Raw genomic sequence first — 18722 nt, forward strand, 5'->3', positions numbered from 1 at the left:
TCAAGAGATTGATATGGTATAATACTAAATGATCTAACAAACATTATGTGATGATAATTTAATGCGAGTAAGTTAGATTTTCCTTTTCTATCAATAATTTTATGAACAATACAAGTAAAAAAAAGTTTTTCTTGAAATACTAATTTTTAAATATTAAATTTAATATTGATAAAAAATAATAAATTTAATACAAAAAATAAACATTCAATTTTTTTTTTAGAAACTGAAAACTTCTGTTTTGACAAACGTCCCCGCGAGGATAAAGGTTCTGGTTAGATTGACTGGTGAAGAGTGAGAGTATTCTGAAATAATGCATTTTCCAATTCATAAATAAATCAGAATACATTGAAACCTAAACTTATAGGTCGCGTGTGCCTCGAGCTCACATGTTATTAACTTATTATATTAATCAATGATCACTACTATGCCAATTTTATATTAATGTATGAACAAAATTGCAGAGCCAACCACTTCTAGCTACGTCTCCATTCAGAGTTGCTGTTCCTGTTCCTTGTTTTCACAAACTCATAATTCATTATTCCACACATACAAATACAATAGTAAGAATCCTTATAACTGTTTCCCCTCGTTTTTCATCTCATGGGTGTGTTCAAGTTTTCATCTTTCACCGGATAAGCATGAAAAAAATAACCATGCTTAAGTCAAAACTTATGTATTCTTCAAGATTCATTACTTTGGACTGCAAAATGACATTCACTTGATCCCTCACAAGGCTTCACCAGCAAAATTGAATGGCAACCTCAATTTGCTTTGTTCTTCTATCCCTTCTGTTCCTTTCAACATCCACAAGGGGTGATCTCCAACACCATGAAGAGGGTTTCATCTCTCTGGTCATATCTGATAAGGGCCTTGATTTTGCCAAGGATTTTCTGATACAAAAAGCTGTTGCCTCTATTGTTGTGTCTCAACTGCCAGAGATTGAGAAAACTGTGCAAGTCCCTCTTGTTGGGAAAGCCAAAGTGGTTCTTTCTGACATCACAATCAATGATATCAAAGTTAATTCTTCGGTGGTTAAAACAGGAGAGGCAGGCATTGTTCTTGTTGTTTCTGGTGCCACTGCCGACTTAAGTTTGAAGTGGAGGTACTCTGTTAGCAGTTGGTTAGTCCCTATTGGAATTTCGGACAGTGGAACTGCCACTGTGAAGGTTTGAATCTAGAATATCATTCACTTTTATTGTATACTTTGTACTATACCTTATATCTATCTGAGTAAATTCTCTACGCACTAACACTGTCATGGAATCATAAATTGTCTAGTAGGATAAGTTTGTTGATTTTCTAATAATTATACTAAAAATCATATTATCATCATGATTTCTGCTTGATTGACATTGTAAACTCAATAATTTGCTTAAGTTGTGCCGTTTTGTTTTGATGCTTATAATTTACTTTGTTGCATTGTGCTTTAATTAGGAAGGTTTGACCTTGAACTAAATAACAAATCTTTTCCTGAGGGAGGTTATGGTTGAAATTTCATTTTTCCCATTTCCACAATTGCACTATTGGAGTGAGATCAACTTGTTAAAGCTTATCCAATTCAGTATAATTGAAACTGGAGAATGGGTATATTAAAAATGAGAGAAAAAGATGGGGTCTTGAGATGAACAAAGACATGTGATTCAGTAATTGTCAAATCCCTGTGAGAATAATATACTTTTGAGTAAATTATACCAACATTCCTTGAGATGCCGTGGCATTACATACAACTCTCCAACTTTTTCTACTCTAGACTAACTCCCCTTAATTGTTTTGGAAAATGTTACACCAACACCCCCTTAAATATTACACTAACTCTCCTTAATTGTTTGAAAAACATTACACCATATACCCCTAAAAGAGTGATTGTTGTAAACATCAAAAAAGGCAGGAGAGTTTTGTGCAATCTTACGAAATTTCAGGGAGTATTAGTATAATTTACATTACACTTTTTGTTTAAATATTTTTCATTTGGTATCTGTTTAGTCAAATGATGTCTCATTCTTTTGTGTTGTGCTATGTTGGAAGGTTAATGATTTGCAAGTGGGACTTACTGTAAATTTAAGGAACCAAAAAGGAACTCTTAAGTTGATTCTCCTGGATTATGGATGTCAAGTTGGAGATTTATCTATAAAGTTGCACGGTGGAGCAGCTTGGCTTTATCAAGTGTAAGGAAACTTCTTAAGCCATTGCCTTTGATAGTTAGGAACTCTTGCACATGCTCTATCAGAGAATTATGTTCTTTTATTGCTCTGATTAAGGTTCACAATTCCATGGTGAAGTTTTTTGGCAAACAACTATTAGAGCTATGTTTCAATTTTACTCTCTAATACTTTAATCTTTAGTGTGGGACATGAAACTAGGAGGGAAGATAAGAGTGTTTCCATTATCTTCTGCAGCAAAACTTTCCTGGGGAATGTAAACCTCTATTTCTGATATCCATGTGAATTGGCTTATCTTTTAAAGGAACAAAATTTGATTCACATTAATATTTGAAAATATTATGCCATAATTTCTATTTTATTGCAGGCTAGTAGATGCTTTTGCAGGAAATATAGCGTCTGCAGTTGAAGAGGCAATCTCTAAGAAAATAAATGAGGGGATATCAACTCTTGACTATTTATTGCAATCTCTTCCAAAGACAATCGCATTAGACAAAACTGCTGCTCTAAATATTTCTTTTGTGGACAATCCCGTGCTGAGTGATTCTGCTATTGAATTAGAAATCAATGGTTTATTCACAGGGAGAAATGATGTTTTGGTACCTCAAGGTTACCACAGAGGATCAGACATTTCTGTTTCTGGTGGCGACCATTCACCAAAGATGATAACGATTTCATTACATGAAAATGTTTTCAAATCTGGTTCCTTGGTTTACTTCACTGTAAGTTTCTGAAGTTTTAACTTCTTTATTTTATTTTTGTTGCTCAAGTCCAATAAATGGAGTTTTCCTTACCCCTTCGTTTAAGCTATATCCATGATGTATTGTAGCATCTTATTACTTGTTTCATGTCTTCCACCCTAATATTTCTTGTGAATCATGATACATTTGCTTGTTTCTTTAGGCTTTGGCATTATCTAGACTCTGCAGAAGAAACAAATTCTTTGTTGTTCCACAGTTTGCATTCATGCTTGTATGATGCATCATTTATTCATACACATTAATATAGTGAGTTTTTTAATAATGAAGGTTGGTCATACAGAACCTTTGGTCGGGTGCTTTGAGTTGTGGTGGAATTGCTATGAATTTGGGATAAATGGATTACTTTGCTGACATCAAATATGTAAGGTTTGACAATAATTGCTAAGCTGCATCACAATATCAGTAGGATAGAATCCTTTTTGAGAAGAAAAGTAGTGCCATGCTAATTAGGTTTTATGTATTGATTGGGTGACTCCAATTAACTGTTTGTACTTCAAGTTTTGTTGGATACTTTAATGTTATTATAGGCTGAAATATAGTTTTGATGGTTTATGTTGTTCTTGTGCTCAGGCGGATAGTATGAAATGGATTGTTGATGAACTACCTGATCAAGATCTTTTGAACACTGCTGAATGGAGATTCCTTATTCCTCAATTATACAAGCAATATCCAAATGATGACATGAATCTTAATATTTCCATATCTTCTCCACCGGATATACAAGTGACAAAAAAAGATGTTGGTGTCAACATTATAATAGATATAATAATTGATGTTCTAGAAGCTGGTGAAGTCATACCTGTTGCATGCATCTCCGTGGTATGCTTAAATGAAGTCAATACTTAAGTGGATAGTTTAAAGTTTTATGAAGCTCTTACACTATTTAAGAAGCCATCCCTCGTAATATACTTCTTCTAAGCTATTTGAAATTCAAGCTTTTTGTTCATCATATTGTTACACACGCACATACACAGTGCCTAGTACTGATCTTGAGACTAAATTTTCAGAATTGCCAATTTTTTTGGTGTCTATGCACACCTAAGATTCTACGTATCAGAAGTTTTTTCTTTGAGTTAAAGAGGTAACCATTGCCCATGATCATTATCTTATCTAACATTTCCATTATTAATCTTGGTTATTGGTACAGGATATTAGTGCCTCTTGTGCTGTGGAGATCGTAGGAAACAACCTTGCTGGTCGGCTTAAATTGAGAAAATTTTCCACGTACTTGAAATGGAGTAAAATAGGGAAGCTGCACTTGAATCTGATTCAGGTAAATTGGAATAAATGTATTCATCTTTTCAGCTTGCAGCTTTGTATTTTGATATGAAATTGAACAACAACAACAAAAGCCTTACCTCACTAGATCATTAGATGAGGTTGGCTACATAGATTACACGACACCATTTGGCTTGGTTAAAGGCCAAATCTTCAGAGAAATTATTTGCCATGAGATTCCTTTTGACGACTTCCTCTAATGTCCTTCTTGGTCTCTTCTCCCCTTTTTCATAGGATTAAAAAGCATGCAATCTATTTTCCTCACTAGTGCTTCTAGTGACCTTTTTTTGTATGTGTCCAAATCACCTTAACCTGCTAATTGGATGAAATTGAACAATAGGGCCAAAAAATTCCTTCTATCTAAGGCACTATTCTAGGATAGTTAATCAAGCTATGGGTGTTTTTGATTCAATTAGATTCTAGAGAGACCATAGTGATGTACAAACATGATTCATTATCATGTGAAATGAGAAAGTGACACATCTGCCAACCGTTTGTAAATTATATATGATATATTCAAGGTGTCAAGTTTATGTTTTGGTATATTGCCAAAAGATATTACAAATGACAAAACTCCAATAATTTGAGAGAAAGAAGCCAGGAGAGGGGGTAGACACGCAGTATCTTTTTTGTTGGGCATAATTCAGTAAGTGGACAACACATGTACTAACCATCAAGCACTTTTCAACCCATTAAGGCATTAATAACTTTTAGCTTTTCATATTTCACTTTACTGATTCATTCATAAATTAAATAACTTCATCTCGTGTGCACACATAAACCACATAATTTCTATATTCAACCTGTTATTATGAATCTTACTAGTTTACTGTGTAAACATTTACAGTCAGTGACATCAACTATCCTCAAAACCGTCCTCATACCATACCTGAACTCGCAGTTAATGAGGGGAATTCCGCTGCCAATTCTGAATGATTTTGCCCTTGAGAATGCTCGTATATTGTATGCTCCTCCATGGATTACCGTGTGTAGTGATGTTTCCTTCTTAGGAGACTATTATCTCAAACACCAATAGCTACCAGCTTATGTATCATAAACATGTTCTCATAGATCTGTCTGATTGGTGTACTAAGTGGGAATAAGGTAATGAGCAACTTGTCAAGATGGCTGTGATGAGTGAATGACGTGAACATGCATAGAAATTCCATTCCTCAGCTTCTTATATGCATTCCATCATCGGTGTAGCTCTGGATTTTCCCTTTTGTAGATCATGCAATGCTGTACTGAAGATTACTTGAAAAAACTGGCAACACCAACAGTCAAGTGTCCTTGTTGGATTTGGAATCCTGCACGCTCTTTATTTGAATCAGGGGTTGGCATTTTTATCTGTAAATTTGTGACAATAATATTTACTTTTGTTTGGCTACATAGATTAATATTTTTGTTTCTCATGTATTAATAAATAGGGGTGTTTGGAAGTTCCGATAAACCAATAAAATCCATTATTTGAACCAAATTAATTAAGTTGATTTGATTTTTTTTTATTGGGTCAAACTTGATCCAAATCAATTAAATCCGACCTTAATTGATTTAAATTATGAATTTATATTTTACAAATTCGATGATTTAAGAATAGAATCGATTAAAATTATTGATATTATTATTATAATTTTTAGCTTAATATTATTTTTTAATATTATGATTTTATTAGTAACATATAAGTATAATATTATTATAGCACTATTATTATAGCACATTAATACTCTAATAATATTATAATTATAGTAGTTCTTTTATGATATTATTATTTAATAATATTAATATATTTTATAAAAATATTATTTTATTAGTTACTTACAAATTACCAAGACACCCACCATATAATGTCAGACACCAATGGGGCCATTTAACTTTGTCACTTTTTGGTAGTTTCAAAGAGTCATTGGTCACTTTGTCTTAGTTCTTAGACTTAATACCAAAAGATTTTTAACATTTATTTTCATTTAATATATTATTTGCATTGACATTTTAAGTTGAGAAGAAAAATATATAAAAATTACTTAGATAATGATTATAACTTAGATAATTTAGTTATATTTGAGAGATTATTTTAGTTTTAAATGTTAAAATAATTTAATTTTAAATATTAAGCTATGTTTAAATATTTTAATTTTATATTTTTTTTATTTATACTTTGAATGTTATTTACACTTTTTTTGAACTTTTATTTTTGAGGAAATGATAAACCAAACATTTTTTTGTGTATGTGTGTGAAAACTCTTAAATAAAAAACAACCTCATTTTTAATAAATAAAATAAAAAGAGCTTAAAAAAATCTCCCATGAATATCTTCTCCATCGATTAAGATAAAATAACACAATACTAATTAATCAATTAATCCACGCTAACGATAGTTTCTTTAGTAGCTTTTTGTGAATTTTTTTTGTTACTTATAGGAGCATTAACCTTGGTATTACTTTGTTCATCAAAAAAACTTTGGTATTTCTTTGGTTTTAATAATTTTTAAAAAAATTATTATTAATATACTTAAAAATTATCCTAGAGATTAAAAATAGTGATTTTAGATTTTTAAAAAATAAAAATTTTAAAAAATATTTTACAAAGAACAAAATTAAAATTTACTCATTTTATAAAAAGTAAAAATATTTTACAAATATAATTTTTTTTTATAAATTTTAAAATGATAAAAACAGAAATCAAAATCAAAGTTCTCTCATTTCACGAGAACTTAAAAAAAAACATATTTAAACTTTTTTATTTTTAATGATATCTTGAGGATAAATACTTTGATAAAATATTCTTAAAAAATAATTTATTTGTCAACAAATTTAACAATGCTTTTTATTTGATTTTTGAAATTTTATAAATATAAAATAAAATTTTGTAACGATCCGTCGTGACTACTACATTTTTTGCTATTATCAAATAGTAATAGAACTATTAACATACTTAAGGTTATACATTTATTTCTAATAGAATAAGCAATATATGTATATAACATGCATATAAAAAGGAAATCAACTATATAAGTATAAAACAAGTGCATAATATATACATACACATACACACGTATATATACACACACACAATAATCTAGAAAACCAAACTATATGCCTTGTGGGTGTTGGTCAAACACAACTATACCACTACAAATACAGTAATCGACTATATCGCTAATCAAAACATGGCTCACTAGTAGTTCCACTAACTTTCTCTAGTTAACCCTATCCTTACTCCCATTAAAATCATAATTATCGCAATTCATACTTAATAGAAAACACACAAGGATAAACTAGATTTCAAAAACATATTATTTTAGGAATGATTATTTATATTTTTCTTCAACTTGTAAACTAACCAAAAATATGTCACATGATTTACAACATATAACAATTATCATGTTTGAAAGCTAAAACACCACAACGGTCAAATAATCGTCCCAAACATACCATACAAAAAGGTATTCACTCCATGCATATCATGTTTGAATCTCACTGTAATTTTTATAATTATAACCTAATATTTTAATTAAGGTAAAAAATCAATTTTATTTTATATATTTAATAAATTTAAATATGCTTTTAGTCTTAGTAAAAAAATAATTTCGACTTTGATTTTTGTAAAAAAATGTATTTATTTTTCCTTTTCAAAATTTGAAAATATTGCTTTTAGATCTTGATCCCGAGAAATCTTCTAAACATCCAAATTTTTTTTAAAAGCTTCTCAATTCTAAAAGTTCCTCAACTACTTTAAAAATAACACACACCAAATAATTAATACAATTTACAATTATTAATAAAATACAATAATTGAAAAAATGTATAATTTTATAATTATAACTAATATGATATCAGTAATAATTATAAATAATACCTGATATAGTAATTTAACATTTTAATAAAGAAATAAGTAGTTAAAATTAATTATATAATAACTGAAAATAAAAGCAACATTTATAAATTTTAGAGTGAAAAATAAAATAAAAATTAACGAGAACCAAAATCAAAATTTTTTATTTTATAGGCACTTAAAAAGATATTTAAACTTAAAAAATATATTTAAATCTATTTAAAATGTATATTTATTATAGTTTTAATTTTAAGCATTTAAATGAATCATTAAAAAAGAAATTCCAGTATTCTCGATTCAAATACCGATAAAAAAAATCTTATTGCTGTGATAACCGATAAAAAATAATGATTTATTGGATATAATACATAAAATAAAATACTTGTAGTTAATACTTAATAGTTAATAGTGATCTGGAAGCTGGGTGAGTGGCGTTAGTAATATTTAATATTTAATATTAATATTGTTTTGTATTCTGCGTGCGCGTCTCTCTCTCTCTCTCTCTAGGGATCTCTGGTCAGCCATCCAAAACAAACTCGTTCTCTTTCTTTCAACTCACTCGCTACTAACCCATCCCAACAATACCATTTTCCTAATTACTTTCACGCACACGCGCAACGCAACGCAAACCTTCGTCTCTCCCAAACAAAAACACTCACTTACCCGCCAAAATTTCAATTAGCGCCTCCAATTCAAACACCTCTTTCTCTCTCTCTCTCTCCCTCTCCTCTCTCTCTCTCTCTCTCTAGGGTTTCCCTCCCATGGAAGACGACGTCGTCCCCGATCCCCAATCGGAGGACTCCCTCTCCGACGAGCGCCGCGCCAAGAAGCCTAAGGTTGACGACGCTCAGCTCAAGCGAGTCGCCGAGATTGTACTCGTCCTCTCCACCATGGCCACGGTGCGCGCCGGGAGAAAACCCTCCGACGTCGAGGTCGACCTCATGAAGGAAGCTCGCGCCAAGCTCGCCGGCCTCTGCGAGGGTTTGGCTCCCAAGGACATCGTCGCCAGGGAAGCCGTCGGCACCGTCATCGAGGATCTCGGATTGCACTCCAAGCTCAAGGACCAGAGGCTAGGGTTTCGCGCTCCTAAGATGTCCATTGCCGAGAGGTATTCCCATGCTAAGTGGAAGGTAACCTACCTCTCTGCTCAATTAACACTTCACACGCCCTTGTTTCTGCTTTCGTGTTTGTAATTTGGTGGAATTGTGTGTGGAGTTTAACGGAGCATTGTGTTGTTGAACGAGCTGGTGAAGTTTATGGTTACGTGTGTCGGTTTGTCTGGAGTTATTGATGACTCCTTTTGAACCTGGTTTTGATAGGTGATTAAGTAACAGTGCGTTTGTTTTGGTTGTTGTGAATGTGTCTGAATTAGGAAGTGAGGATAACGGTGCGTTTGGATCTGATGCGCCTAACTTAGAAACAGCAATATGTTGCTTATGTGTTTTTTACTTCGTTTCTTTCAATGTTGACGATAGAATGAGTGTACACGTGCTTAATCAACGCGTTACCAAACACACTCTAAGGATGTTGTGTTCCTAGTGCTGTGAAATTCACCTGATTCTTATGCAATTGTTTTCTGTTTCTTAATAGAGGAATCGTTGGCCGGATTATTTTATTTTAATGAGCTTTAATTGCTTGGCTTGACTATGCTGGTATTGGGTACTTTTCAGTTGCTTTTATGTTGTCACTCCTATTAATCTTAAACTACTTCCTTGAACGGGCTTTTCATTGAGTTTGTTGGAATGATTTAAAATGCACCAGTAAGAACATTTGTTTATTTATAGTATGCAAAAGTAATGGTAACAATGATGGTCTGGCACTTCTTTTGATTAGGTTTTTTCCCATTATTTTCCCCTTTCTTTACTCTCATTTTGGTTCCTAGATGGAGGAAGCAAAGAAGTTTGCTGCATCTTCTACTCCTTCCACAACACATACATCTCAGCCCTTGCAAGCAAACATTGGCGGACCAGTTGACAATCGTGTGCCATCACCTGTTGTTAGAATGTTTCCGTCCGATAAATCAAGCCACCCGGCAATCTCTTCTATGGGTACTGTAGTGTCTATTCCTGCCCATGTTTCTGCAGGGTCTTCTGCAGCATTGCAATATCAATCAACTGGAAATGAAGTAAGACCGCCAGTGGTTTCTGGTATGATACCTATCAGTCACTTGGGGAGAAATCCATCTTCTGCAGTATTGCCTAAAGTTGAACACTCGCAGTTCAGAGTTGATGCAGGATCAAATGGGGCTTCTTATATAATGCAAGTCCAAGGTATTGTCCTCTGAAGCTCCTCTCCAGATCCAACTTCCAAGGACTGGTGGAGTTACATTTCTGATTGATGGATGACTGACAGCACAATATGTTTTTATTGTATAATGAAATGAACACATTGGGTTAGATTTTATTTTACTGGGAAGCAATAAAATACATAACATTAACTGAAATCCAAGTGCTCAAAATAAAGTGCTGTCATTTTATGGTTATATACTTACGGGAGTTTCTTCAATGTAAGTCTTGGAGTGATGCATTATGAAGCCTGAAAGTTGACTGAATTGGTGTATATCTAGGTGGATAGGTCTATTTTGAGGTTATTGAATGGATTGTTCCTGTTTCCTTGTTTTACAAGAGTCTGGAATTGAACTTCCTTCATTTGTCTTTTTTCCGCTTCAGTCTTTATTATTTGTAGGTAACTGTTATGGAAAGCTGGCATTAAGGTTTTAAATATCTGTTGGCACTTCCTGATTGTGTTTTTGTTTTCATAGTTTGCATTTTGCAAAAGCTAGTAGACTATTGCATCTTTATAATGTGTATGAATATATCACATGACGTTTTAGTCATGAAATTGACAACTGAATGTAAGAACTTTTAAAACTTGTAGCAAATTCGTCAGCAAACCAGCCTTTGGTGAATGCTCCATCATGGTCTATGCAGACTCAAGCTGCTTCATTAACTAGAAGTGCATCAGAAAACAAGGTGCCTGCTCATAACTCTGTCAAGGTTGAAGGCACACCTGGCATTACTGTAACAAGGACAGGGCCACAAATAACAACAGATCCAAGCTTTAGACCATTTATCACTCAAACAGCCCCTGGAAATTTGCCTAGTATGCACCAGCCATTGCAGGCCACAAACATTGTTCAGCCTCCTTTGATTCCTAGTCACAGTGATATTGGAAAGATTGTACAGAAAGTGTTACAACCAAAGCATCCTGACCATCCCATGTGGACTCCTCCATCAAGGGATTATATGAATAAGGCTTTGACATGTCAAATGTGTGAGCTTAGTGTCAATGAGGTTGATACTGTACTTCTCTGTGACGCCTGTGAAAAGGGATTTCATTTGAAGTGCCTACAGCCATCAGTCTTGAGAGGAATCCATAATAGAGTGGATTGGCACTGTATGAGGTGCTTGAGTTTAAGTGGTGGAAAGCCTTTGCCTCCAAAATATGGTCGTGTCATGAGGTCATCAAACACACCACCTAAATTGCCCTCTAATACAGGTGGTATTCAACCATGTTCTGAGAAGAAAGCAGAGAACATAGATCCGAAGGTCTTCTCACAGATGTTAACAACAAATGGGAGCTCCATTTCAACTGTTTCCAGTGGTAATCACAATGCTGAGCTGCTATCTGACTCAAAAATCCCATATACCAAAGATATGCAAGGGATTGGCATTTCATCCAGCATTGAAGCTATTGATGGGATGCCTGATCCAAACAACACTGTGAAATCTCTTAGTGCAGCAGCTTCCAGTCCTTCCACTGGCTTGCTAGGTGAAAGTTCTGCTCAACAAATAAATTCTAAGGTTTTGACTGGCACAGAGACTTCAGAATTTGAGTCTCTTCCTAAATTATCTGAGCCAGCTAAATGTGAAAATTTGCAATCATCACAAGATTTTCAAGTTGAACAGACAATGTCACAAGACAATGAAGTATCATCAGATAAACACTCTGACAGCAATATTATGAATAAAAAACAGATGGAATCTCATGGAGGAGAAAATTTAACTTACGATATCAAGCGTGATGACCAAGCTGCCGCACTTGCAAATGTTGTAGGAACTTCTGAAACTAATACCGAAGGTAGACAGCACTCTGCATTATCTTCAGATAGCTCACATGTTGTAGAATGGATTGGTGATGTAGTGCAACTCGTAGATGAAAAAAAGTTTTATCAATCTTGCTGTGTTGATGGAGTAACATATAGGCTGCAGGGTCATGCTCTTTTCTCCACCAGCCATGGCAAACTAACTCCTTCTAAACTCCAGGCAAGCAAATCATCATACTTTCCACTATAGTCTAGCAGTAGATTATATCATACCTGTAGAAATTTACCCGAAAGTTTTTGAAGCAGATACATATACCAAAAAATTTGTTTTTTTTTTTTTTTTTGTGTACTTTGTTTCTGTTGTGTTTTGACTGGTTTGCATCCTTGTGTGAAATGTTTTTTTTTTGTAAATTCGATAACCTTGACAAAGTAATTTATTCCCTTTTTATTTTCAGTCTATGTGGGAAGACTGCAAAACTGGGTTAAAGTGGGTTAAGGTGACAAAGTGCTACTTTCCTGATGACTTGCCAGGGAATATTGGTCATCCGTGTATATCTGAAGTAAATGAGGTATTCTCTTATACATACTTCTTTAAATATAAAATTATAAATAGATGTCATTTTCCTTTGATAGATATCAATGGATTCATGCAAGTGTGGAAGTTTGTAATTGGTATGTTAACTATTAGTATTTAATATTTATCTAGAGCTACATTGGTTTGAACTTGTGGTCTATACAGTTAATTTCTGTTTTGTTTGAAATTCCATCAAATGATAATGCTCCAAATCTTGCACATGCTCCTCATTTTGAACCATATATTGCATATGGATATTTTCTTATTGTTATGTTTTTTTTTGGTTGAAGGTTTATGAATCTAATAGTGATAGAACTGAAATGGCTAGCTCTATTCGAGGCCCATGTGAAGTCCTCCCATCTGATAAATTTAAACTAGAAAATGAAAGGCGATGTCAGTTAGGAATTGAGGAAAGTTCTAGAGTACAACCCATTTTCCTTTGCAGGTTTGTTTCTTTATATTCACGCATCATCCTAGAGAGTTTTATTTTATTTTTGTTTTACTTTGCCTATTTCATTCAGTTTATACAATTTTTCATATTTGTAATGCAGTCATCAAGTAGAAAATATGATTACAATTTATCGCATGGTATTCTTGGTAGAAAATGATAGATTGATAGGAAACAGGGAGATGAAAGAAAGAGCTGTGTTTAAAAAGGGAGATAAAATGCTTGTAATTATCATTTAGGCTTGTAATAGGTGGTGAAAATTTGGAAATTGAAATGCATTTTCGTGTTGCTTGTCAATATGACTGACCATAAAGAATATGTCATGTTTTCCTACTCTAACCTCATTCCAATTTTTATATAACGTTACATTGGCACTATTCATTCTATTTTTATTTCAATTTGATGAAATTTTTGTTCAAAAGAATGAATAAATGGAAAACTCCGTAACTTTGTGATAATTATCTTACCTGGAATACAATGAATATGAGACCACATAGTTGTTAATTGAACCTGGAAGACAATCACAAACAAGGACTTGTGGACTCATCTCATGGAACAATCACAATCCATATATGTTGAGAGAGTAAAGGCCATAGTAATCAATCTAGCATTCAATTCCAAATACGCTATAGTGGGATGGCCACTATTTTAAATATTTCTTTATACACACATATATCATCTATACTGTTATAAATAATTACATATGTAATGCTAAAAAAAATACTAAAGTGAAGGAAACAAAATATCTTACAGTTTTAAACATTCCAAGTGATGAAAAAGTTGCTGGAATCAGAACAAGCTTGCTAAAAATTAGTAACAGAAAGCCAAATACTGAAATAAAATGTGGGAAGAAAGAAGAGCAGCCTACATTGTACTTGCAGCCATTGGAGAAGAGGTTGTCTCTGGCGAGGGTGGGTGGGCAAGAGAACAGGACACCATGGGAGAAGAGAGAGAGGAAAGGAGGGTGTCGGTGTCATTGCTGCTGAATAGTGGTGGGGAGGGGATGGGGAGTTTTTTTAGTTTTATGTATGACCAGGGTAAATGTCATTTTCACATTACCCCCTCCCCCTAAACAGCACTATGCAGGGGCAAAATTGGGCTTTTGAAACCCATCACAATTGTGTTATGATTGCATGTAAAAGGCTTGTAATTTGACCGGGACAGCTGAAAATTCCACACCTGGCTGTAGTCCCCAGTGGTCACTCCGTTCTGTTATCTTGCACTATTACCTTTGTAATAAATAGGTGGACTGTGGGTAAGAAAGAGCAGATGGCACTAACTTGCAGTTGCCAGAGAAGAGGTTGTCTTTGGTGAGGGTGGGTGGGCAACAGAAGAGGATGTCTTTGGAGAAGAGAAAGAGAGAAGAGGAGGGCATTGGTGACATTGCAGCTGATGAATTGGGGGTAGTTTTGTGTGTTTTAGTTTTATGTATGAGGAGTAAGTAAATGTCATTTTCACCCCTAACCTCCCCTCCCCCTAAACAAAACCACTGCGAGGCAAAATTGGGTTTTTGAAACCCATGACAATGGTGCTGAGATTGGGCATGGAAAGCTTGCAATTTGGCCGTGACAGCTGTGACCCCAAAATTGCTGCGCAAAGATGTGGGCTGTGCACAGTGGCCACCCCATGTTACTAGTACACAGGATGGATTACCTTGGGAACAGCCTCTTCTGATAACAATATAGGTTGATCTACTCATGTTGGAAAACCCATGACAAGACTAACAAGTCCAACAGAATCCATGAATCTAATTAAAATACTTAACTTTCCATTAGCATAAGAGACAATACATGTGCTAACCCAATAGATACTTTGCCATATTTTGGCATTCAGTTAATCCAAGTTTTTAACAAATATGTGGCTATGCTAGTCTATTTAAGATTAAAAATCGAACACAATGTTCTGATGAAATTATTTCATTATCTTGGAATACAAATGAATGCTGTTCTATTTTTATTGCTGTTCCTTTATTTGTTGCATCATTTGTGTTTTACCATTTGCTATCTCACTGTTTACTGGACTCCTAACAGATGCTTAACTTCTGGTTTTGAAATCAAATATTGAATTCATATTTTAAGGTTCATACCTTCAGCATCGGACCACCTTATTGTAATCAATCTGGATAAAGTCTGAATAAAATCAGAGTTGATATTTTTGCCTTGTGGATTTTTTCTTCTTGCCTTTTTGTTTTGAGGTGTCTTAAGTGATTTGGCTTGTTTTGCAGGTGGTTTTATGATGAATTCAAAAAGTTATTTCAACCTGTAACCAGTTGATTATGTCTTGAACATATATGTTTCGTGAATCCTACTCGGTGCAATTTGTGGTGAGTGCTTTACCTGTTATCTATTCAAATTGTTGGCCGAAACTTTCTTTACCCTAATGTATCTACTGAGTGTTTCTATCCCCTTAAATCACTTGTGTGCCATTGTATTAGGAACATTGGATGTTGGGGGTTATATTCCCAACCTGAATTTGGGTTGAATTACTTCTTAAGCTTAGACTTGTAAACCTGTTAGTTTCTCCTATTTCAAAATAATGCTAAAAAATTCATAGAATTCAAACTTAGCTCACTTGATTCAACATTTCGCTTCATGTACACAAAGTTGTGAATCTACTTTTCATTTATACATTTCGGCTGAAACTTAAGGGATGTTAGGGGAGAGAAGTATCCCAAGGAAACAATAAAAAGAGAGATAAAAATGATAGAAGCGGCACAAATATGAGCATTTGACTTGGAGCTTAGAGAAAAGAACAATGTAAGTTGAGGTATGAGAGAAGGGTGAGGTATTCTGCATTAGAGTATTTTCTTATAATAGGGACCAGAAGTCCTGAACTTGTAGAACACAAAGAAAACCATATTAATTTTTGAGCGAGCGTTTGTTTCAGTAAAATAATCTGTCATTGATTTCATATTGGAATTTATTAAAACTCTTATGTTTTACATGTTATAATGTATTTTTGGTATTTAGAGGAATGCTAATGGCATACTTTTTTAAGTTAAATTATAATTTTGGTCTTTCTACGGGTGCTCTAATTCAAATTTAGTTCCCCCATTTTTTTTTGGCCAATTTAACTCCTTACTATTTTAATTGTGCTATTTTGGTCCCTTGACATGTAATGTTTAACTAGAAAAACTGACTTGACACTCCACCGTATTGCCATGTCAGCTCATTCATACTGATATGACATTCTACTACAGTGTAATCTCAGCATTCATGTTAAAAAATGAGTGAAACAACTTCGAATTGGGATTTATAAAATTATGCAGATTCTGCTTCTTTTTTGATGTGTATCATAGTTGTGAGTTTTAATAGTTTCAACCAATCATAAATAATGTATTATTAGCATTTCTTTGGTTTAATTATTAGTGCATTATCTCTTGATTATCTCCGTCCCAGTTGCTGTGCTGATTTTTTATGCGCTTTTTTTGTTTGGATGCAGGTGTTTGGTGGGTTTCGATCAGAATTTTTCTTGTATGGGTAATTGAGCATGCATCAAGATTCACGCGAGACCCACTATGAGGTACATTGTAGTGGCATTGCTTCCTCGTACAAGAATGTTCAATCATTTCAGCATAAATTGCATTTGATGTAAAATATGTAGCTGGAGCTGTGGACTGCTTAGTTTAGCTTTCGCTTTGGTAGTTCTTTTCCCGATAGATATTCATTCTGTATAATTCTTTTTGGGCACTAGGCTCTTTAGGCCCAATAATCACATTATTATCTTTCTATTAGATCAGTGTAGTTCCCTTAGTTTTGCTGGAATCGTAAGATGTTTCATCTGTACAAAAGCCATTTCTTTTAAAATGCATAACCTTGGGAATTTCGTTAACCATTGGATATCAACTAGGCTACCAGTGTTGATTTTTCTACCTATCGCCAAGCAGCCTAGATTCTGCTGTCTGAGCTCAGTATTGGGTCATGGGTTGATAGGTCTTTTATTCCATTAGTTGGTTTGTTTACGACAGGTGTTTTAATAAAATATGTTCAAATAGTCCACTTACAAAATAAAATGATATTGATTGGATCAAGCATATTCATTTCTCTTTTCAAATATGAAATTACTTTTAATGTTGAATTTTCGATCAAGTAATTTGAATACTGCTAACTATGCTTCCACCACTAGTCATTTATGCTTTGTATAATGTATAGTATGATGATGCAACGGAGAGTTTTTGTACGACTTGACGATATGATCGCTAAGTATTAAACATTCTTTTATTAATTACTTAATCTTTGCAAAATACTTTTAAACTTTCACAAATAAAAAAGTCCGACTCAGCTCTAGAATTAGTTATTCGAATGAAAGACTTACGTCATAAATTGTTCATTTGGGATAAAATTGATGTTTATAACATTGATCATCTCAAGTCAAATTGTTCACTTTTGAATAATATTGGATGTTCTTTAACATTGATAATTGACGGAGGCAATGGTAAAACAATGATCGAAATTTAGATAAACCCTCATCTTATAAGAAAATTGTTTTTGACGTTGGACACCCCCATAGGTCGTGACACAATATTATCGTTGTGTTGTAAGGAATATTTCCCAGTGAAAATTTGATTTTATGTATCAAAGCACAATAGAATATGATTCTCGTTGAATCGCGGAACCATGATTTTTTTAAACATTAATAAAAACAATTATGATACAAGAGAAAAATATAACATCAAATTTTCATATAACAATAATGCCATGTGAAATTTTGACAAGAGAAAAAAACCAATTGATCACCTAAAAAGTTATGTTATTAGTATCTTCTCTTATTCATTCCTATAACCAGCATTACCCTGTATCCATTTATTGAGGTGAGTTTGGTGGCCTAAGTTTCTTAGTATAGACAAATAATTAATGCATTCGAATAGATTGAAAATAGAGACAAAGGAATTGAAGTAGTTTCACAATATCAAAGCATTAAACTTTCATCGGAAAAGATAAACCATTTGCATGAGCATCGTGTATGTGACTATTATAGACAAGATTAATCTAGATTGAGTCAAGCAGGACCATCGAAGACCGCAAACTTCTTCCTCCAAATAGGGATATTTTAACTCGAATAAGTTATAACAATCCTCCACCAACTGAGGCATGTGTTTGGCTATAAGTATGTGACCCAGTCCCATTCAGTTCTTCATTTCTACTCTTTCTAGCCTTTTTTGTTCGTGTTTAGCAGAAAAGTTTAAGCCTTGAATTTCATGCACATCTCCTTCTTTCCCAATATCATCGAATTCGAGACACCATGCTAGGTCCTACAGTATATCACGGACACGCAGATCTTCAATAATCTTGTGTAGATAATAATACTAATATATAGATGTATATAGTTGCTTCAAGTGGATCCAACACCAAAATATCATGAACTTCAAATTAAAATTCTTGATGAGATGAACTTATACACTCTCTATCATGTGAATAGCCTATCAATTTTATAAAATTGATAGGCATGTGGATGCTTACCTCAATTCTGCCAATACTTATTAACTCTTCACAGTTTATGGTATGAAAAACCGCGTAGTGGAACTTGGAGATTAATTTCTACGTTGTTAGCCAATCAACATGGCAAGAAGTCTCACTTGCAATAGAAAAATCAATGCAATAAATGTGGATATGTAGAAATAGAAATG

At 33.6% G+C, this 18722-nt stretch overlaps 2 protein-coding genes across 4 annotated transcripts; both read left to right on the top strand.

Annotated features, from left to right (window-relative positions):
• The first annotated feature begins 388 nt into the window (after positions 1-388).
• Positions 389-5675, top strand: LOC109806142 (putative BPI/LBP family protein At1g04970). 3 transcript variants are annotated; one of them, XR_014429884.1, is made up of 6 exons: positions 389-1166; positions 2026-2165; positions 2527-2881; positions 3491-3820; positions 3928-4001; positions 4068-4114. XR_014429884.1 is itself a non-coding variant. In XM_020368520.3 (6 exons), the coding sequence occupies exons 1-6, from the start codon at positions 753-755 to the stop codon at positions 5232-5234; spliced, it is 1473 nt and encodes a 490-aa protein (XP_020224109.1). In that variant the 5' UTR covers positions 406-752; the 3' UTR covers positions 5235-5675. The 3 variants fall into 3 exon arrangements, 1 of the variants encoding a protein (XP_020224109.1); XM_020368520.3 differs by lacking the exon at positions 3928-4001 and adding an exon at positions 5046-5675 and having other exon boundaries at positions 406-1166; positions 3491-3739; positions 4068-4193; XR_002240373.3 differs by lacking the exon at positions 3928-4001.
• A 2832-nt stretch (positions 5676-8507) lies between these two features.
• On the top strand, positions 8508-16927 carry LOC109805822 (uncharacterized). The gene is made up of 7 exons (XM_020368046.3): positions 8508-9159; positions 9912-10299; positions 10907-12294; positions 12530-12643; positions 12939-13093; positions 15321-15419; positions 16538-16927. Exons 1-6 carry the CDS (start codon positions 8791-8793, stop codon positions 15367-15369), a joined length of 2463 nt encoding a protein of 820 aa, XP_020223635.1. The 5' UTR covers positions 8508-8790; the 3' UTR covers positions 15370-15419; positions 16538-16927.
• The last annotated feature ends 1795 nt before the right edge of the window (positions 16928-18722 follow it).

The sequence above is a fragment of the Cajanus cajan genome, chromosome 9 (genome assembly GCF_000230855.2).
Source record: "Cajanus cajan strain Asha chromosome 9, NIPB_CcT2T_4, whole genome shotgun sequence".
Classification (NCBI taxonomy): Eukaryota; Viridiplantae; Streptophyta; class Magnoliopsida; order Fabales; family Fabaceae; genus Cajanus; species Cajanus cajan.

Bases quoted from the DNA above. Each gene is read 5' to 3' on its own strand.
- LOC109806142 (XM_020368520.3), top strand. From the start codon at position 753: ATGGCAACCTCAATTTGCTTTGTTCTTCTATCCCTTCTGTTCCTTTCA. The intron at 1,167-2,025 runs GTTTGAATCTAG...CTATGTTGGAAG, and splicing joins GTGGAACTGCCACTGTGAAG to GTTAATGATTTGCAAGTGGG. The intron at 2,166-2,526 runs GTAAGGAAACTT...ATTTTATTGCAG, and splicing joins GCAGCTTGGCTTTATCAAGT to GCTAGTAGATGCTTTTGCAG.
- LOC109805822 (XM_020368046.3), top strand. From the start codon at position 8,791: ATGGAAGACGACGTCGTCCCCGATCCCCAATCGGAGGACTCCCTCTCC. The intron at 12,644-12,938 runs GTATTCTCTTAT...TTTTGGTTGAAG, and splicing joins GTATATCTGAAGTAAATGAG to GTTTATGAATCTAATAGTGA. The intron at 13,094-15,320 runs GTTTGTTTCTTT...CTTGTTTTGCAG, and splicing joins CAACCCATTTTCCTTTGCAG to GTGGTTTTATGATGAATTCA.